Source organism: Pelobates fuscus, chromosome 11 (assembly GCF_036172605.1).
Source record: "Pelobates fuscus isolate aPelFus1 chromosome 11, aPelFus1.pri, whole genome shotgun sequence".
Classification (NCBI taxonomy): Eukaryota; Metazoa; Chordata; class Amphibia; order Anura; family Pelobatidae; genus Pelobates; species Pelobates fuscus.
The window spans coordinates 36,873,616-36,890,382 of record NC_086327.1 but is presented as its reverse complement, the minus strand read 5'-3'; the positions used below and the strand labels follow the sequence as shown (position 1 = coordinate 36,890,382).

Here is a 16,767-nt window from a genome sequence, read left to right as displayed (position 1 = left end):
AAGCAAATATTCCTCCTGACACAAAAATCATCCACCAGCTTAGCGACACAAGAAAGTAACTATAAGAAGATAGCTAGATGGCACTACACCCCATCCAAACTCAAACGGGCATTCCCAGGCACGTCCAATAACTGCTGTAGATGACTAGAGGCCATTGGGGACACGGCTCACATCTGGTGGTCATGCACGGTGAACCAAAAGTTCTGGTCACGGATCTCCAGTCTCATACACCTCATAACGGGAACCACCATACCCTACCCACCTTAAACACTCCTATATCTTATATTGCCTCCCTCCATACCAAGGGACACTAGGACCCTAGACATACATCTGCTCAAAGCAGCAAATCTGCTTATCACCCTCCACTGGAAAAAAAAAAAAAAAAAAAAAAAACAGCCCCACCTACCATTAGGGACTGGGTACGGAGAGTAGAAAGCATTAGAACAATGGAGGAAATTAGCTTCTCACTAACCGGCAAATACCACATATACATGACCTCCTGGGAACCCTAGTGTAACTTCATGAACACCAGTCAAACAGACCGATAGTGACACCCAGCTGGAGATAATATGAGACCTTGAACTACCAGCGAATCTATTTGAATATCAACGCCCTTATTATTTTTGGTCTTCACTTCCCCTCTATGTCGACTACAAGTATTTCTGTTACTGAATGTGAACTTTGTACTAGACATTATGACTAAAGCAGCAATGTTATACACATTTTTGAAGTATCAATTGTTACATTTGCAAGAATTTTAAAATAAACAATTTCTAAAAAAAAAAGGAAAAAGGAAAAAAAGCCGAACAGACACTGCTTGATCCGTTTTAGGTCAGCTTTGGGATTTCTAGGTAGTCTCAGTAAAATCCATTCTGAGTTCTCCTTATAACCGGCAGAAAAAAAAAAAAAAAAAAATATATATATATATATATATATATATATATATATATATCTGCGAGCGGTTCAACAGAACACTGCTTGCCGAGACTGGGAGCGACTCCTACCGCACTTCTTATGTGCATATTGGGAGGTACCGCAGGAACTGCTTTGGACTATTATATGGGAGAAGATTACGAGGACCTCATCACAGTGCATTGGGATGGGGGAATGTGCTAAAACTCTGTGACCACATGGAACAGTTGGCTAAGTTGGTAAAAGAGAACCTCCAAGCTGACAAGGGGTGACAGAAAGTATGGTATGACCGGGGTACCCGACTGCGTAGTTTCCGTGTTGGACAAAAGATTAAACCGGTCTGACATGATTAATTACAGGCGGCATGGCAGGGTCCCTACAAGGTGGTGGAGCATATCTGCAATACCACCTATGTGGTAGCCAGCTGTGCAGATGAGATAGTAAACTGCTCCTTCCACGTTAATATGCTTAAAGAGTACAAAAAAAGGAAGGACGATGTAACTGCAGTGTGCGCCCCAGCTTCTGAGGATCTAGACAGCCTCGCATTACCTGACTTGCTAGAGGGAGACTCCCAAGTTGACCTTATCGCTCAAGTCAAACTAGGAGACAAACTGACTGATAAAGAAATAGTTCAGGCCCACAAATTATTGAAAGCTAAACGAAAGACCTTCTCCCAAGACCCTGGGTACATCACCCTGGCTGTACACAACGTGGAAATCCCAGGACAAGCACCTATGAGGCAACCACCCCTACCACATTCTCGAGGCAGTCCGGTAAGAGATACGGAAGGATATACAGTAAATGCTGTGACTAGGAGTGATTGAGGCTTCAGACTTGGCTTGTAGTCCTAGTACCGAAGCGGGACGGAACAACACTCTTCTGCGTGGACTACAGGCGACTGAACGATCGGACTCTTACCAACTCTTATCCCATGCCCTGGAGGAACTATTTCATCATATAGCATGGGGACAGTATCTCGCCACAACAGACCTATGCAAGGGCTACTAGCAGATTCACCTGGCCGAGGAGGCTATCCCCAAGTCGGCATTCGTCACCCCGCTTGGCCTATTCCAATATCAGGTCATGCCGTTCTAGATGAAGAATGTCCCAGCCACCTTTCAACGTATGGTGGATAGGTTCCTCAATGGCTTCCAGGAATTTGCACGTGCGTACCTGGACAGCATAGCTATCAATTGTGACTCATAGGAGGAAGATTTCCCATGTAGGGAAGGTTATCGGCCGAATTAGAGCAGCTGGCTTAACTCTGAAGCCAGACAAGTGTCACATTGGTATGGCTGAAGTGCGGTATCTGGGACACAGAGTAGCTGGGAGACTTCTGCCCCTACCCGAGTGGCCACCACACACTGGATAACACAGTTCTACTTCACCCTTTACTAAGTCTTGGCTCGTGTTTTTTTTTAAATTCTTTATTTTATTTGTGCATGAAAAATCACATAAAGCACACAATGCCACAACAGCTAGAGCATGCAGAGCGTCATACATAGATTTACATTGGTTAGGCATTAAAACATAGCACAGTTTTATGGATTATTATCGCATGACAAAGAGTTATATCTAATAATATTATCAATAACAGCGTTAAACTAGGTTATCCAGGTTAGATTGTTATCAGCTATATATCAGAGAATTTACAACATTGAAAACAGGTTAGACTACAATGTTAAACCGGTGAGCTATAAAACCACCTGGTAAGCACGTTAATAGAGGTGAGATATCCCCAGCAGTACCTTTCTACATTAGTAAGCATGTTGGTAGCCTGGCTGTAATCAGGCTAAGTTAAGTAATGACATGCAATTAGCCGGCATAGATGTATCTGTGCCATGGAGTAATAAAACGAAAAAAAAAAACCAAATAGATAATGCTGCTTCTATCTATAACAAGCTCGTGTTGGGATAAAGTCACCCTCACAGGCCAGCAGTATGCATAAGGGCTAGTACTCGTGTTCGCCAAGAGGGACAGTTAATGTCCAGGGTGTAGTAGCAGTTTGTGAGTACGTCTCTCAACAGTCATGCTGTCCCAGGGCCGGTCCGACCCTCAGCCTGTTCCCCGTCTGGGAGAGTGCAGCAGGTCTGTGCCAAGGTGCTGGTCATATCGGGTGTTGGGCAGTGCATGATGGGTGACTACCTTCGGGTGGGCCCACTGCGTCTCCGATTTCTCCGATGTAGGAGCCGCTTTAGAGGCTGTTGGCGGTCCCCGCTGTTTGGTAGGCATGTAAGGGGTACGGAGATGAGTGCACCCGCTTGTCAGCTCTGTGTCGGGACGCTTTGTGCGGCTTCCTCCTCCGCTTCCCCGCTTGTGTAGCGCCAGCTTTCCGCCCTGGCTGTGGTGGTTTGTCCCCGTTCTGTGGAGGGCTTGTTGCAGCCGTGGGTCTTGTTTGGCTCTGTTTAGCTTGTTCCCAGTATTGCTCCCAAAAGCGTTCAAATGCCAGGGCAATGGGATCCCTGGAGTCTGGGACACACTTGGTCACGTGTTGGCGGCCATCTTTGCCCACTCCAAGCCGCACTCTTGCTGGGCTCATGTTTGGGTGAGACAGCTATACTCTGTGCAAGAGAGCTTAATCACTAGGACCCTGTTACAGGTTAGGAAAGTTTGGATAGACCCCAGCCAAGCTGCAGCGGGTAGGGGCTATAGCACTACTGGTGTCCCAGTGATAGCTAGGAAGCAAGCTTGGCAGAGGTGCCCAGTCAGGGTACCATGCAGTCCATCAAAGTGTGTCCAGGATTGTGTGTCCATGAATGGAGACCCCATGCTGGGGGTCTGTGTATAAATTCTGTGTGCCTTGCCTGAATAAACCAGATCTACTCCCAGCACTGGCGTACATACCGCGGTCGCAGGGGTTGCAGCTGCGACTGGGCCCGGCCCACCAGGGGGCCCGGCCACCTAGCGACTCGGTATGTACGCCAGTGTGGGCAGACTCTTCTACTGGGGGGACAAGGAGCTGGCCACATCAGGGCCCCCGAGGCCGGCCCTGGTGTTACCGGGCGCGCGCGCGAGGGAGCACTCTCCCCTGAGCGCTCTCTGATCAGCTCCCTTGCGCGCCCCGCACTTATGCTGCAGCCGGAATATGAAGTTATATTCTGGCTCCGGCATCAGTAAAAATGTGCGAGGGAGCTGGGCAGAGAGCGCTCAGGGGACAGTGCTCCCTCACGAGCCAGCAGGACCGGCCGCCGGGCAGCCCCTGGACTGGACTGGAAAGGGAGGCTGCGGGATTAAATCTGAAAAAAAAAACACACAAAAAACGTGTGTATGTGTGTTAGTGCTACAGTGTGTGTGTGTGTCTGTGTGTGTTAGTGCACATTTTTGTGCCAGTGTGTGTGTTACTGTGTCTGCTAGTGAGTGTCAGTGAGTGTGTTAGTTTTTGTTTGCGTGTGTTACTGTGTGTTAGTTGTGTGTGTCTGTTATTGAGTGTGTGTCTGTTAGTGAGTGTCAGTGTGTGTGTCTGTGTGTGAGTGAGTGTGTGTGTGTGTCTGTTACTGAGTGTGCTAGTTTGTGTGTGTCTGTTAGTGAGTCTGTTAGTGAGTCTAGTGAGTCATAGGTTAGTGAGTCTAGTGAGTCTTAGGTGTCTTAGTGAGTGTGTGTTTGTCAGTGAGAGTGTGTGTTTTATAAGTGAGTGTGTATGTGTCTCTGTCTGTCACTGAGTGTGTCTTTGGCAGTAAATTTGTGTGTCTGTTAGCTAGTGTGTATGCGTCTGTTCGTGAGAGTGTGTGTGTGTTTTAAACCCCTTAAGCACTTACCTTTCTCCAGCGCCGGACTCCCTTGGCGCTGGGGATCCCTCCGCCCCGACCTGCCTCTCAGCTCCCAATGCGCATGCGTGGCAAGAGCCGCGCGCGCATTCAAACCGCCCATAGAAAAGCATTACTCAATGCTTTCCTATGGACGTCGAGCGTCTTCTCACTGTGATTTTCACAGGGAGAATCGCGGAAGCGCCTCTAGCCGCTGTCAGTGACACAGCCACTAGAGGCTGGATTAACCATCAGTGAAACATAGCAGTTTCTCTGAAACTGCTATGTATTCAGCTGCAGGGTTAAACTAGAGGGCCCTGGAACCCAGACCACTTCATTGAGCTGAAGTGATCTGGGTGTCTAAAGTGGTCCTTTAAGTGTATGTGTATCTGCATACACTTGCGTACATACCGCGGTCACAGGGGTCGCAGCCCTGCAACCCGGAGCCTGCCGCCATCTGTTGCGACCCCGGCCCGCGCAGAGTAAGTGCGGGGGGAAGGGCACGGATCAATTTTAGCACCGGGGCCCCATGGGTCGTGTGTACGCCACTGACTCCCAGCATTACGTTTAGACAAATGTATTTGTGGAAAGCTGTACTAGCTAATACAACGGGAAAGGGAATCCATGAAGGTGATACCCTGGTGGTCCGCCACACAGATCAACATGTTAGCTCCTAATTTGGTGCTAAAATCAGGACAATTTTTGCTGTCATGTTTTTATCATGATTCGAAATAGCATTGAAATGTTTTTGATGTTTTGGAAAAAAGTCCCTAGAGTGCGGAACTCATTGCTGTTGTTTACTGTGCCAGACCTACACCAGGCTTCATAAAGGATTTCCTGGAGAACACAGTGTGTGTGTTTTAATATAACTGGTCTTAGTTGTTGTTAGAGGGTAAACATAGATATATAACATACAATTATGTAATTATGTAATTTAAAAATTGCCACGACTAAGAGCTCTTCTGCTATGATCTTACTACATCCTACCTGAGCTACCTGTCTGAACAAACGAGGATCAAAATCCCTTTTCTCTGTTTCTTTACGACACGAGCTTCAACCCACCTTGATAACACGGGCCCCTTCCCTTTCTTGCATAAGAGTGAGAAAGAAAACCTTGGAATATATTCTTTTAATAGTTATCACAGTAATGTTTGTGGCGAACATCAGGCTCATCCCAAAGGAGATGTGTCAGCTTTCACCGGCTCTGCTAGATCGTGACAACCCTCGGGACCCATGGAGCTGCTAATGAATTCTTGGTTAGATAGTTTAGTACATTCCACGATAGATGGCATCGACCTCCGTCCTCTTATTTTACCTAAATGTATTCGTTTTATCCATTCGGAAACACAGCGTGAGAGCAGAGTGTGAAAAGATGGAGTAGGGACAGTGGAGGGTGTGTCATAAGACTGTATCCAATCAGAGCGTGGTTAGATCAGCCAATAAGATGCTAGCTGGAGATGTATAATTTGGAGGCTGCTGCGGGCGCGTATTATTGCTTGATCTTCATAGAGAATAGTGACCATGTCTGAAGCCGCCCCAGCTCCCGCCGCCGCACCTGCGGTAGAAAGCGCCTCCAAGAAGAAGCAGCCCAAGAAAGCAGCCGGTGTCAAGAAAGCCGCTAAGCCCTCCGGTCCTAGCGTGTCCGAGCTCATTGTCAAAGCTGTGTCCGCTTCTAAAGAGCGCAGCGGGGTGTCCCTGGCAGCTCTGAAGAAGGCTTTGGCTGCTTCTGGTTATGATGTGGAAAAGAATAACAGCCGCCTCAAGCTGGCTCTCAAGGGCTTGGTGACTAAAAGCACTCTCGTCCAGGTCAAAGGAAGCGGAGCTTCCGGCTCCTTCAAGCTCAACAAAAAGCAGGCGGAGAGCAAGGACAAGGCTACCAAGAAAAAGGCACCGGCTAAAGTCAAGAAGCCTGCCCCGAAGAAAGCCACCAAGTCTCCAGCCAAACCTAAGAAGGTAGCTGCAAAGAGCCCGAAAAAGGCCAAAAAGCCGGCCGCCTCCGCCTCCGCTAAAAAGGCCACCAGTCCGAAGAAAGTCAAAGCCGCCAAGCCCAAGAAGGTAGTGAAAAGCCCGGCTAAGAAGACCGTGAAGAGCCCTGCCAAAAAGGCAGCCAAACCCAAAGCCGCAAAGAGTCCTGCAAAGGCTAAAAAGGCAGCTCCCAAAAAGAAATAAGCCTTGCTCGCATTTAATTTTATTTTCCAAACCCCAAAGGCTCTTGTAAGAGCCACCACATTCTCATTTCAGAGCTATATATCAGTGATGGCAACGTGTTTGTTTTGGTGTCATGTCACACATATCGTTCCCCCTCCATCCCTCATTCTAAAGTCAGGAATAACCTAATGAATCCTGTAATCCCAGCATCTAGTGCTCGAAAAGATTACACAGGAATGTATCTTGTCGGTGTGGCTAAGTCCCCGTATACCAGTGCTACACTTGAGCGTTGATTTTTTTTTATTTTTTTTGGCTTAGAAATTCCCTCCGTTCTAAGATACTGAGGGTGTTTCTTCATTAAATTGCGAAAGGCCAGTTTTAGTGAGAAACGCATATAATATATAGAATATCACACAGTGTCCTTCCAGACTAGATTTAATGTTATTGCCTTTTTCAGTAAGATAATAAAGCAGAACATATTTTAGGGATTGCGATTTTGTACATGGTGATAATAAAAGGGACTGTCCTCGTCCTCTCTCCACGTGTGAAACGGGCGCTTATTTCGATATTCAAAGAGTGATAAAGCCCAAGAAATGATACCTTGTGCAGTAGCTAAGCCGACTATCAAAGAAACACTAAAGACATGATAAAATGATTATACTTCAAAAGACTTCACGATTGTGAAATCTTTTGAAGCATAAACAGCTTTGGTTTTAAAAGCCAGAACCATTTCGAGCACGGAAGGAGAGGGTTAAGCATATTATTGAGAGGAAAAAAAAAAGTGAAGGGGCGTGTTTAAAACGCCCGCCTCCTTTGCTGCAGGTCCCCATACGGTCCGTCCGAGGAGTATATAAGGAAGAGCTTTGCACAGCATCTCATATCGTTCGTGCAGAAAGAAGAGCAGAACCATGTCTGGCAGAGGCAAAGGAGGAAAGGGTCTCGGAAAAGGTGGCGCTAAGCGTCACAGGAAGGTTCTTCGTGACAACATCCAGGGCATTACCAAGCCTGCAATTCGTCGCCTTGCTCGCAGGGGAGGCGTGAAGCGTATTTCCGGCCTCATCTATGAGGAGACTCGCGGGGTGCTGAAGGTATTCCTGGAGAACGTCATCCGGGACGCCGTCACTTACACCGAGCATGCTAAGAGGAAGACTGTCACCGCCATGGACGTAGTTTATGCTCTTAAGCGCCAGGGCCGCACTCTCTATGGCTTCGGAGGTTAAAACTCGGGCTTGACTTTACCGCACACCCCATTAACCCAAAGGCCCTTTTCAGGGCCACCCACTTTTTCACTAAAAGACTGAACCTAATCACTTTAACCCCTTCCACACCTGATAAATTGCCTGCTATCTACATAGATACACCGAGAAGGAGATAGTAGTAGAGGCTGCTCCCAAACATCTAGACGGGAAAGGTTGCTAAACACTGTATTTGTAGACCGCATTTTTGAACCATCGGAGGATTTGGAGCCGCCTTCTGTTAATGGTAGGGGATGTAAAAAAATATGAGCAAGTACGTACACACACACTGTCAAGAAAGCTCTGGTTTTGGTGTATTGTTACTGTTGCCTACATTTAATACATGCTTGCAGCCACTTAAATAGAAACATTGTTACTAGCTTTGCATATGCACTCCTGTGTTAACTATGTATTCTCCTCTAAGCGAAAAAGTAGTCTTTTTCCTGCTGCCTCTCCACACGATGGATTCTAAATAGTGAAGTTATTGTAAAATTGCCAGTGAAATAGACCAGCAGAGATGATGGCTACATCGTTGCCTGACGTGAAAATGGGATATGTGGGGACATTTGAGCATTGTAGTGTGAGGGCTCCTTAGCTAGCCCGCTCAAAGTCACAGGCTAAAAGACACGTTTTTATGAATGTGTTGGAGCTCGTTCGAGTGCAGATTTGGTGGCTCTTAAAAGAGCCTTTGTGTTTGTTAGCAGGTTTCAACTTAAGCACGTTCTCCTCGGATCCTACGAGCCAGCTGGATGTCTTTGGGCATGATTGTGACCCTCTTAGCGTGGATGGCGCACAAGTTGGTATCCTCAAAAAGACCAACCAGGTAAGCCTCGCTAGCCTCTTGCAGAGCCATGACAGCAGAGCTCTGGAAGCGCAGATCAGTCTTGAAATCCTGAGCGATCTCACGGACAAGGCGCTGGAAGGGCAGCTTGCGGATGAGCAGCTCGGTGGACTTCTGATAACGGCGGATCTCCCTGAGAGCCACAGTTCCTGGACGGTAACGGTGAGGCTTTTTCACTCCCCCGGTAGCTGGGGCGCTCTTTCTAGCAGCTTTGGTGGCTAGCTGCTTGCGGGGAGCCTTGCCTCCGGTCGACTTACGGGCTGTCTGCTTAGTTCTGGCCATTGTAGCAAAACGAAAGGGAATGAACGCTGCTCGCTGTAGCCTGGGCTTTATAGCCGATACGGCGTTTTCATTGGTTCATCAAGTGGGTGGTATGTTCTGATTGGCTGAAAACAAATAGTAAACCATTTCAAAATACCCGCTCAAATCAACTGCTTCTCATCCCCTCCCCCACATTCAAAATGCCCGCTCAAATCAACTGCTTCATCCCCTCCCCCCTCCTCCATCTATTGAGCACACGCGCCCAAAGAAGGGATCTAAGCCTTTAGTGACCCTTCCTGTCCTGACAGCATTTATTATAGACGCTACTAGTTGAAAGGAATGGCAGTGGGCAGTAATGGACGTATTCCTCCCAACATACTTATTAATAGCTGTATAGGCTTTATCGAGGGGGAGGGGTGCATGGGACATTGACCTCTTACACATGCAGAAAGGCCGCTTCTTTCGATGGGATAGAAGCCACGTCTGATAAAGGACTTTCACTCACAGGACGCTCAGTAGCCATACAAATGAGCTCCAGGAGACAGAGCAGCAGGAAATGTTACAAAGCATCCACTTATTGAAACAATGTTTTCAGCCGAGAGGCCAGGCTATTAAGGCTGCGTTAACTCATCCAGCAGCACAGACAACAGAGCTGTAGCGCCGCTAGGATTTGAACGCTCATAGTAGGTTTCACCCGGCATGTCCTCCAGACAGCGGGAGAGGGGGGAATCCTGAGAGTGAGCGACATGTAGAGATGCCCCGCTTAACAAAAGAGGACCTGTACACTATATACACTTGCCCCAATTGGTATTAATTTGCTGCTGCGTTTATCATAGACATGCATGGCAGCCATTGATTTTAACTAGTTCTATAGCTGGAATGTTGGACAGGATATGGACTGCAAATGGGACTCAGTCAGTGCTGTGACAGAAGCGCCCTAATATTTTAGCTTGCTTATGAGCTGCCAGCGTGGTGTGTGTGTGTGTGTAGATACAGGGAACGGTTTGCGCGCAGCAGAACAATTAATCGGCTCTTTGTGGAGAACGTGGGTGGCTCTTAAAAGAGCCTTTGTGTTTGGTAGGTGAGGGAGGCAGGTGCAGCAGCTGTCCGCTTTACTTGCTCTTGGGCTTGTGGCTCTCGGTCTTCTTGGGCAGCAGCACAGCCTGGATGTTAGGCAGGACACCTCCCTGGGCGATAGTCACTCCTCCCAGCAGTTTGTTGAGCTCTTCATCGTTACGGACAGCGAGCTGGAGATGGCGGGGAATGATGCGGGTCTTTTTGTTGTCTCTAGCGGCATTCCCTGCCAGCTCCAGAATCTCAGCGGTCAGGTACTCCAGCACTGCAGCCAGATAGACGGGGGCACCGGCTCCCACACGCTCTGCATAATTGCCCTTCCTCAGCAAACGGTGGACTCTGCCGACTGGGAACTGAAGTCCCGCTCGGGATGAGCGAGTCTTCGCCTTTGCACGGGTCTTTCCACCTTGCTTTCCGCGGCCAGACATGTTTGTTCTTGATTGAATGCAAGAAGATGAAAACTCCTCCCCTACCACAGGCTATTTATAAACACACTGTGCTCTGTGATTGGATGACTTTACAAGCAGCCAATTAGAGACACGTTATACAGGGAACCAATCTATTGCTGGAGCTAGTGTTAAACAGCCGCTTCCTTACGTCATCTGACTTTAGCAACCAATCGCAGGAAGGGAAGCGGAAGGGCCTCATTTACATGGTCCGCCTATAAATAGAACCGCCGGAGCAAGCAGCTTGCTATTCGCTCGCGAGCTAACAGCGTTAATCATGCCTGATCCAGCAAAGTCCGCACCAGCCCCCAAGAAAGGCTCCAAAAAAGCCGTCACCAAGACTCAGAAGAAAGATGGCAAGAAGCGTAGAAAGAGCAGGAAGGAGAGCTATGCCATCTACGTGTACAAGGTGCTGAAGCAGGTCCATCCCGACACCGGCATCTCATCCAAGGCAATGGGGATCATGAACTCCTTTGTCAATGATATCTTTGAGCGCATCGCAGGAGAAGCTTCTCGCCTGGCTCACTACAACAAGCGCTCCACCATCACCTCCCGGGAGATCCAGACTGCCGTGCGCCTGCTACTACCCGGAGAGCTGGCAAAGCACGCCGTGTCTGAGGGCACCAAGGCTGTCACAAAGTACACCAGCGCCAAGTAAATGTCCGCCTCCCTGACCACCCGCTAACACAAAGGCTCTTTTAAGAGCCACCCACACTGTCTCTCTCAGAGCTGGCATCACACCCATGCATCAACTCTACAGCTTACTTGCTGCCCACCACAAGCTCACGCAAACGTGTAGCTTTCCTTTCACTTAACCCTTTCCATGCTGTCCTGTAACTCTGAAGATCTCGAGCTGCTCGTGTTTGCACATTTTAGACACTTGTGTCACGCACATGCTGATTTAGCCACCTAATGCTCAGTTTGCTCCGCTCTATTACTTTCAAGTCTACCTAGATACCGGACTTGATCTTAGAAGATATTCGTTGGGCGGCTGTATATCTAGTAACTGTAGATTAGGGACAGGCTTCTTATTCAGGGTAGCGTTCGAAGTCGCATTAGGGATATTATAAAAGCTGCTACTGTAGGAGATCTTATACCTAATACTTTACCAAATGGCTACATGGCCAGGGATTTCACTCGATAAGTGTATCCGTTTCTTTCTCTTTTGTTATAGCCTATTGAAACAATGTTTCACTTCATCCTGATACTGTCTATTACTATGTTGCAACTCATGGAAGCCTAGTATGTGGTTCTAGCGTCTTTTTGCTCACGCTAGTATTTTACTAGACTTTAAAAGGTCTTTTTGACATATATACCTCAAAACAGCTAGTGTGCAATATCTAGCCTACCTACCCTATTTTCTATCATTTCCACTAGTTATGGGGAATGTGCGCAGGCTTACTTTGGAACATTTAGCAGGCTTTTCCCTTTATTGCACATTGGATATGTACGGATTTATTTTTGTAATTGTCTTTATTTTGTGTAAGTCTTGATATTGGTGACTTATTTTGGGGTATCCCACCCCTTTAGCTTTATTCTTATTAAAGGTTTAGTTGTATCCATTTGTTCAGCCAACCCCCGACTGAATTAGATACCTGTCCTTAGAAAGTATCTACATTAGTCCACATACGATTGTTCATTACTTTTTGGATACATGGAAATCCTCCTTTTTTTTTTTTTTTTTTTTGATTTGGTGTTTGCCAGTAAAGAACAATTTAGACCATTGAGGCTTCATCTAAATATCAGCATGATGATTTCAGTGTCTGCAGACATGTTGAGCTTATTAAAGACAATCTGATAAGCCTGTTTTGATCTTAAAGACATAAGCATTTTATTTTTTTTGTAACTTGCCTTTTTTTCCTGTTTATTGCGCCAACACATTATACACTTTCTCACCAGATGTGCCTGTATACACTCAAACAGCGTTTTCCAATTGGTTTTCTGCAGGAACCTATGGTCCAGCGAGAACAAAACTGGAGTTCTGTAGTGATTTGCCCATTGGGTAGCCCATACACTTAAAGATACCTGATGGGCATTGCTGCAGAGGGACTCGGTAAGCACTGTTTAATTGCCCAACGGGATCCCTGTAGCATGAGATGCTGGGAAGTGACTATCATTACCTCCCAGCTTCAAATAGAAAATGCTGCACTGGAGGGAGAGAGACCGCAGTCGGCACTGAGCAGCGATTTAGGCGGCTGCCTAAGGCCTAACTCGCCATCGGGCAGGCATACTGTGTCAGGTACAAGGACCCCACACCTTGCCCGGTATGCTGCTGGTTGCGAGGTCCCTCCACTCTGTCCTGAGAAGCAGAAAGCCAGCACAGTCTACAGCTCCGCTGACTATGCAGTGTCTCGCGATCTCTGGCCAATCAGACCGTCGCCGCGGGATACCACTTCAATGCTCTGACTTCTGGATATTGTGAGGCACTGCACAATCTGCAGCTCACACCTGGTGGAGTTGCAGACTGTGCAGTCTCTCAGGGCAAATTGTAGAGAGAGCTTACTGGAGCACCAGGGATCAAAGACACCAGGGGCCACCAGTTGCAATCCCCTCCCTCACTTTCACACCACTGTGCAACCCGCTCCCTTACTGTGTCACCCCGTCTCTCCCTCAGGCACTCTACCACCGTTCACCACCTCCCTCAATCTTCCACCTCCTCCCTACATCTCTCTGCCACCTAACCCCTCCCTTAGTTGATCCTGTTTTGTAGATTTAAGCACCAGAACCTTTTGTTTCTGTTTCTTCTGTCTCTCCTGGGCCATTTTCAACCGAACTGATTCAGTAAGAGCCTGCAGCTGGTCCCAGAGTTCCAGATCATATGGCACAATGTGGAGGTTCCCTCTTCTCCCATGTCTCCCCCCCCCCCCCCACACCTCCACAGTGCTCTCTTACTAGGTCTAACAATCCCTTTACTCTTCTACCATACAACAATTCCAAGGGTTAGAAGGTTAGAACCCAGTGGAATCTTATGGGAATTCTCTTTATGCGAGCAGTAAGTTGGGTAAGAACCTTTCCCAGTCCATGTGGGTGGCGGTAAAATTCTTAAGCATCTGCTTAAGGGTACCGTTAAAGAACTCACATAATCCATTGGTTTGGGGGTGATATGGGGATGTGATATTAGGCTCTGCTCTGCAACTTTGCCACATCTGTTGAGTCAGAGTTGCTGTAAACTGGGTTTCTTGGTCAGATTGTATTTCTCTGGGAAACCCAACCGTGGTTAATATACTAACCAAGACGTCTGCAACCAGTTCAGCTTTTATATTGGGAGGGCAATAGCTTCCGCGTATATGCTTGCGTAATCTACCACCGCTATGACAAATTTCTTCCCCGATGGGCTAGACTTACTTAGGGGCCATATGAGATCCACTGCTACTCGGTGAAAGGGTTCATCTACTATGGGTAGGGATTTTTTTTTTTTTTTGTATTGTCAATCTTTCTTTTATTAAAGGCATATAGTGTGGGATACAGAAGAGAAATTGGAGGAAACGTTTAAGTGATTTACAGTATAGGGTTGGTACATCAATATGCAAAAGTAGATTACATTTCCAGATCTTCTATGCCTCATTTTTTGTTTTTTATGTATTGTAGTGAAACTTCAGTTTGAAAATACAAGCTAAGGATCAAAGGATCCGGATTGGTAACTCGCTAAGTCCTGTTAGTCAGGCGTCTGGTGACACATGGGCGAGTAAAACAAATTCAAATAGTAGTAACACGCTACCACAGTACGCGATTAGCTGCGTGCAAAATTGAGTCATAACATGCTATAAACAAAAACAGGCTAGTGCGGTTGCATGAACTAGTGATAGTATACGTGTGATGTAAACAGGTTGCTTATCCAAAATATGCTAGATTCACGTATTAAAGCCACTGGGTATAATCCGAAGACTTTTCGGGAGGCTATGTGGGCTATTGACATCAGGCTGAGAGGTGCTAGACATTTGTGGCTGTGTGTAGGCAGGCTAGCTAAACATGAAGTCACATAGGCAGTGGAAACAATATGCCATTGGGTATAGGCCCAGGCACAGCAAATTGCGGGACCTGTAGGGTTAAAAATTATAGGTTACAAACTGAACAGAGCTAAGCTAGTAAGTCCTCAAAAAAAAAAAAAATGGGGAGTCTCTTATCTGGCATGTCCCTTCTCTCGGTGTCTTCAGTGAGGCACCAGGAGCTCCGGGTGAGGTCTCAGGTGCCCGGTCATCCGATCCCCAATAGCGGCAGGGGCGGTACAAGTGTAGGTGAGTCCCATCGATTATCTACCGCAGTGTGCCGTTTAATGGCTCCCTTCCAGCTCCGGATCTGCAGATGAGGAAATGTCGTTGCTCTTTCGTCCCTGGTGTACATGAGGGGTTGTAGGGGACCGCGGTCATGGCGGGCGGCATTCCGCTTGCTTGGCTGTTGCAGAGAGACTGTGCTTCGGGTCGTTATCAGCTTGGGAGAGTGGGCAGTTTGGCGGGTCGTGAGCTGCAGATAGCGGTCATCGGGTACACCGGCAACGGGTGCGGGGGACTGTGCTCCAGCCCCAGGCTGTTGTGGTAGCCGACACCTTCTGTCCACGGACTCGATACCTGAATGCAGCCCGGTCCAGGCCCCTTAAGGGGCAGGTGGAGAATCGCGGTGACATCCGCCGCCTGCGGCGAGCGTTCTTCTCCCTGTGTGGTCGATGTCTCGAGGCCAGGCCTCTGTTGGCTATCAGCCCGGGCGGGCGGTCACTGGTGCGATGAGGCGTTATGCGGAGTGTGAAGCCCGGAGGGGAATCACCCGCTTCCCGCTCTGTACACCGGCTGGGTTGGTCAGCAGTGACTCGGGTCTGCAGTTTGTCCCAAAATGCCTGGAATAGGGTGTCCAGCCTGGCTTCAAGAGTGTCTGGGAACAGCTCACATGCCTGTGCGGGAGTGTGCCGTGACTGCGGTATGGCCTCCGCCATTTTGTGAGGTTGGAGTGCCTCGTGTCGCCTGCTGCGTTCAGATAGCTGGGGTGGTGATTGATGCCACAGTCTGTTCCCCCAGTGGGGACCGGGATAACCCCCACCGGTCCAGAGGGGGGGGGGGTAGGAGACCTGTAGAGACGCTTGGTGTGTCTGGCGTCGGGGTGAGCGGCCGTCTCTCCCCGGCTCCAACTTTAGTAGGCCGCACTCGGCGTTTCGGTTTCCCTGCCTCGACGGGTTTCAGAGGGGTGTCCTTCGGTTCCGCAGTGCATTCCCAGCATGGGTAGCACAACCCGGTGAGTCTGCGGTCAGTGTAGCCGTTGAGTTTGACCCAAATTTGGCCCGTCAGGCGAGAGCTCGTGGTGCCCACGTCTGTACTGCTTGGCGGTCAGGCTCCGCCCCCTGGGTACGGATTTTTATTTAGTTTTCGGGTATTCACCTTTTTTCTCTACTCGCTGACACATATCAAAGGTTTGGCTATATCCCTGTATGATCCGATGATTTGCTTTCCAAATGCCTAATTGCCCTGCAAGGGGAATATCATGGCTGAGCTTCAAAATGCCCATTTGGTATAGTAGTCTTTGTGCCCTTAACGTAATCCTCTAGTTTGTTTGTTTGTCCGGTAGGTTTCCGGGGTTATATTGTATTGAACCATTCATTTCTCCTTGACCTTCTCGTATAGATGCATTTCCGATTCTGATACTGCTCGATATGCCTCTGCCGGACAATTTGCTAGTTAAAATAGGTGCCCGGTTGTTTGTTGAAACACTTGAATCCACAGACAAAACCAACCTAGACCTCACCACATATAAAACACTTTTGGATAAACGCTCAGAGCTAGCCACCCTTAATGGAACACAAATCGAGAAAAGTCTTCTTCTTACCAGACACCGGTACTATACCCAAGGGGGCAAAGGGGGACGACTATCAGCGCAAGCTCTAAAAACACAAAGACAAACCACATTTATCTCATCCATACAGACTCCACAAGGGACCAAGTCAAATCTGATGGCGGACATCATGCTAGCCTTCCAGGAGTTTTACCACAAACTTTACAACTTGAGGGACTCTCCCCCCAGATGTTACTGACATAAGAGCCTTCCTCAAACAAAGGATCGCCAAGACAATCCCACCCAACGTACAACAAAGACTTGACTCTCCCACAACTAAAGAGGAGTTAGAA

General features: G+C 48.0%; 4 protein-coding genes across 4 annotated transcripts; 3 read left to right on the top strand and 1 right to left on the bottom strand.

Annotated features, from left to right (window-relative positions):
• Positions 1–6,176: 6,176 nt before the first annotated feature.
• On the top strand, positions 6,177–6,824 carry LOC134578004 (histone H1-like). Its single transcript, XM_063436964.1, has one exon. It carries the CDS (start codon positions 6,177–6,179, stop codon positions 6,822–6,824), a length of 648 nt encoding a protein of 215 aa, XP_063293034.1.
• Positions 6,825–7,711: 887 nt separating this feature from the next.
• LOC134576816 (histone H4) lies at positions 7,712–8,023 on the top strand. Its single transcript, XM_063435512.1, has one exon. It carries the CDS (start codon positions 7,712–7,714, stop codon positions 8,021–8,023), a length of 312 nt encoding a protein of 103 aa, XP_063291582.1.
• A 727-nt stretch (positions 8,024–8,750) lies between these two features.
• LOC134576814 (histone H3) lies at positions 8,751–9,161 on the bottom strand. Its single transcript, XM_063435511.1, has one exon. The coding sequence runs from the start codon at positions 9,159–9,161 to the stop codon at positions 8,751–8,753; it is 411 nt and encodes a 136-aa protein (XP_063291581.1).
• A 1,659-nt stretch (positions 9,162–10,820) lies between these two features.
• Positions 10,821–11,318, top strand: LOC134578006 (histone H2B 1.1-like). Its single transcript, XM_063436965.1, has one exon. It carries the CDS (start codon positions 10,938–10,940, stop codon positions 11,316–11,318), a length of 381 nt encoding a protein of 126 aa, XP_063293035.1. The 5' UTR covers positions 10,821–10,937.
• Positions 11,319–16,767: the final 5,449 nt, after the last annotated feature.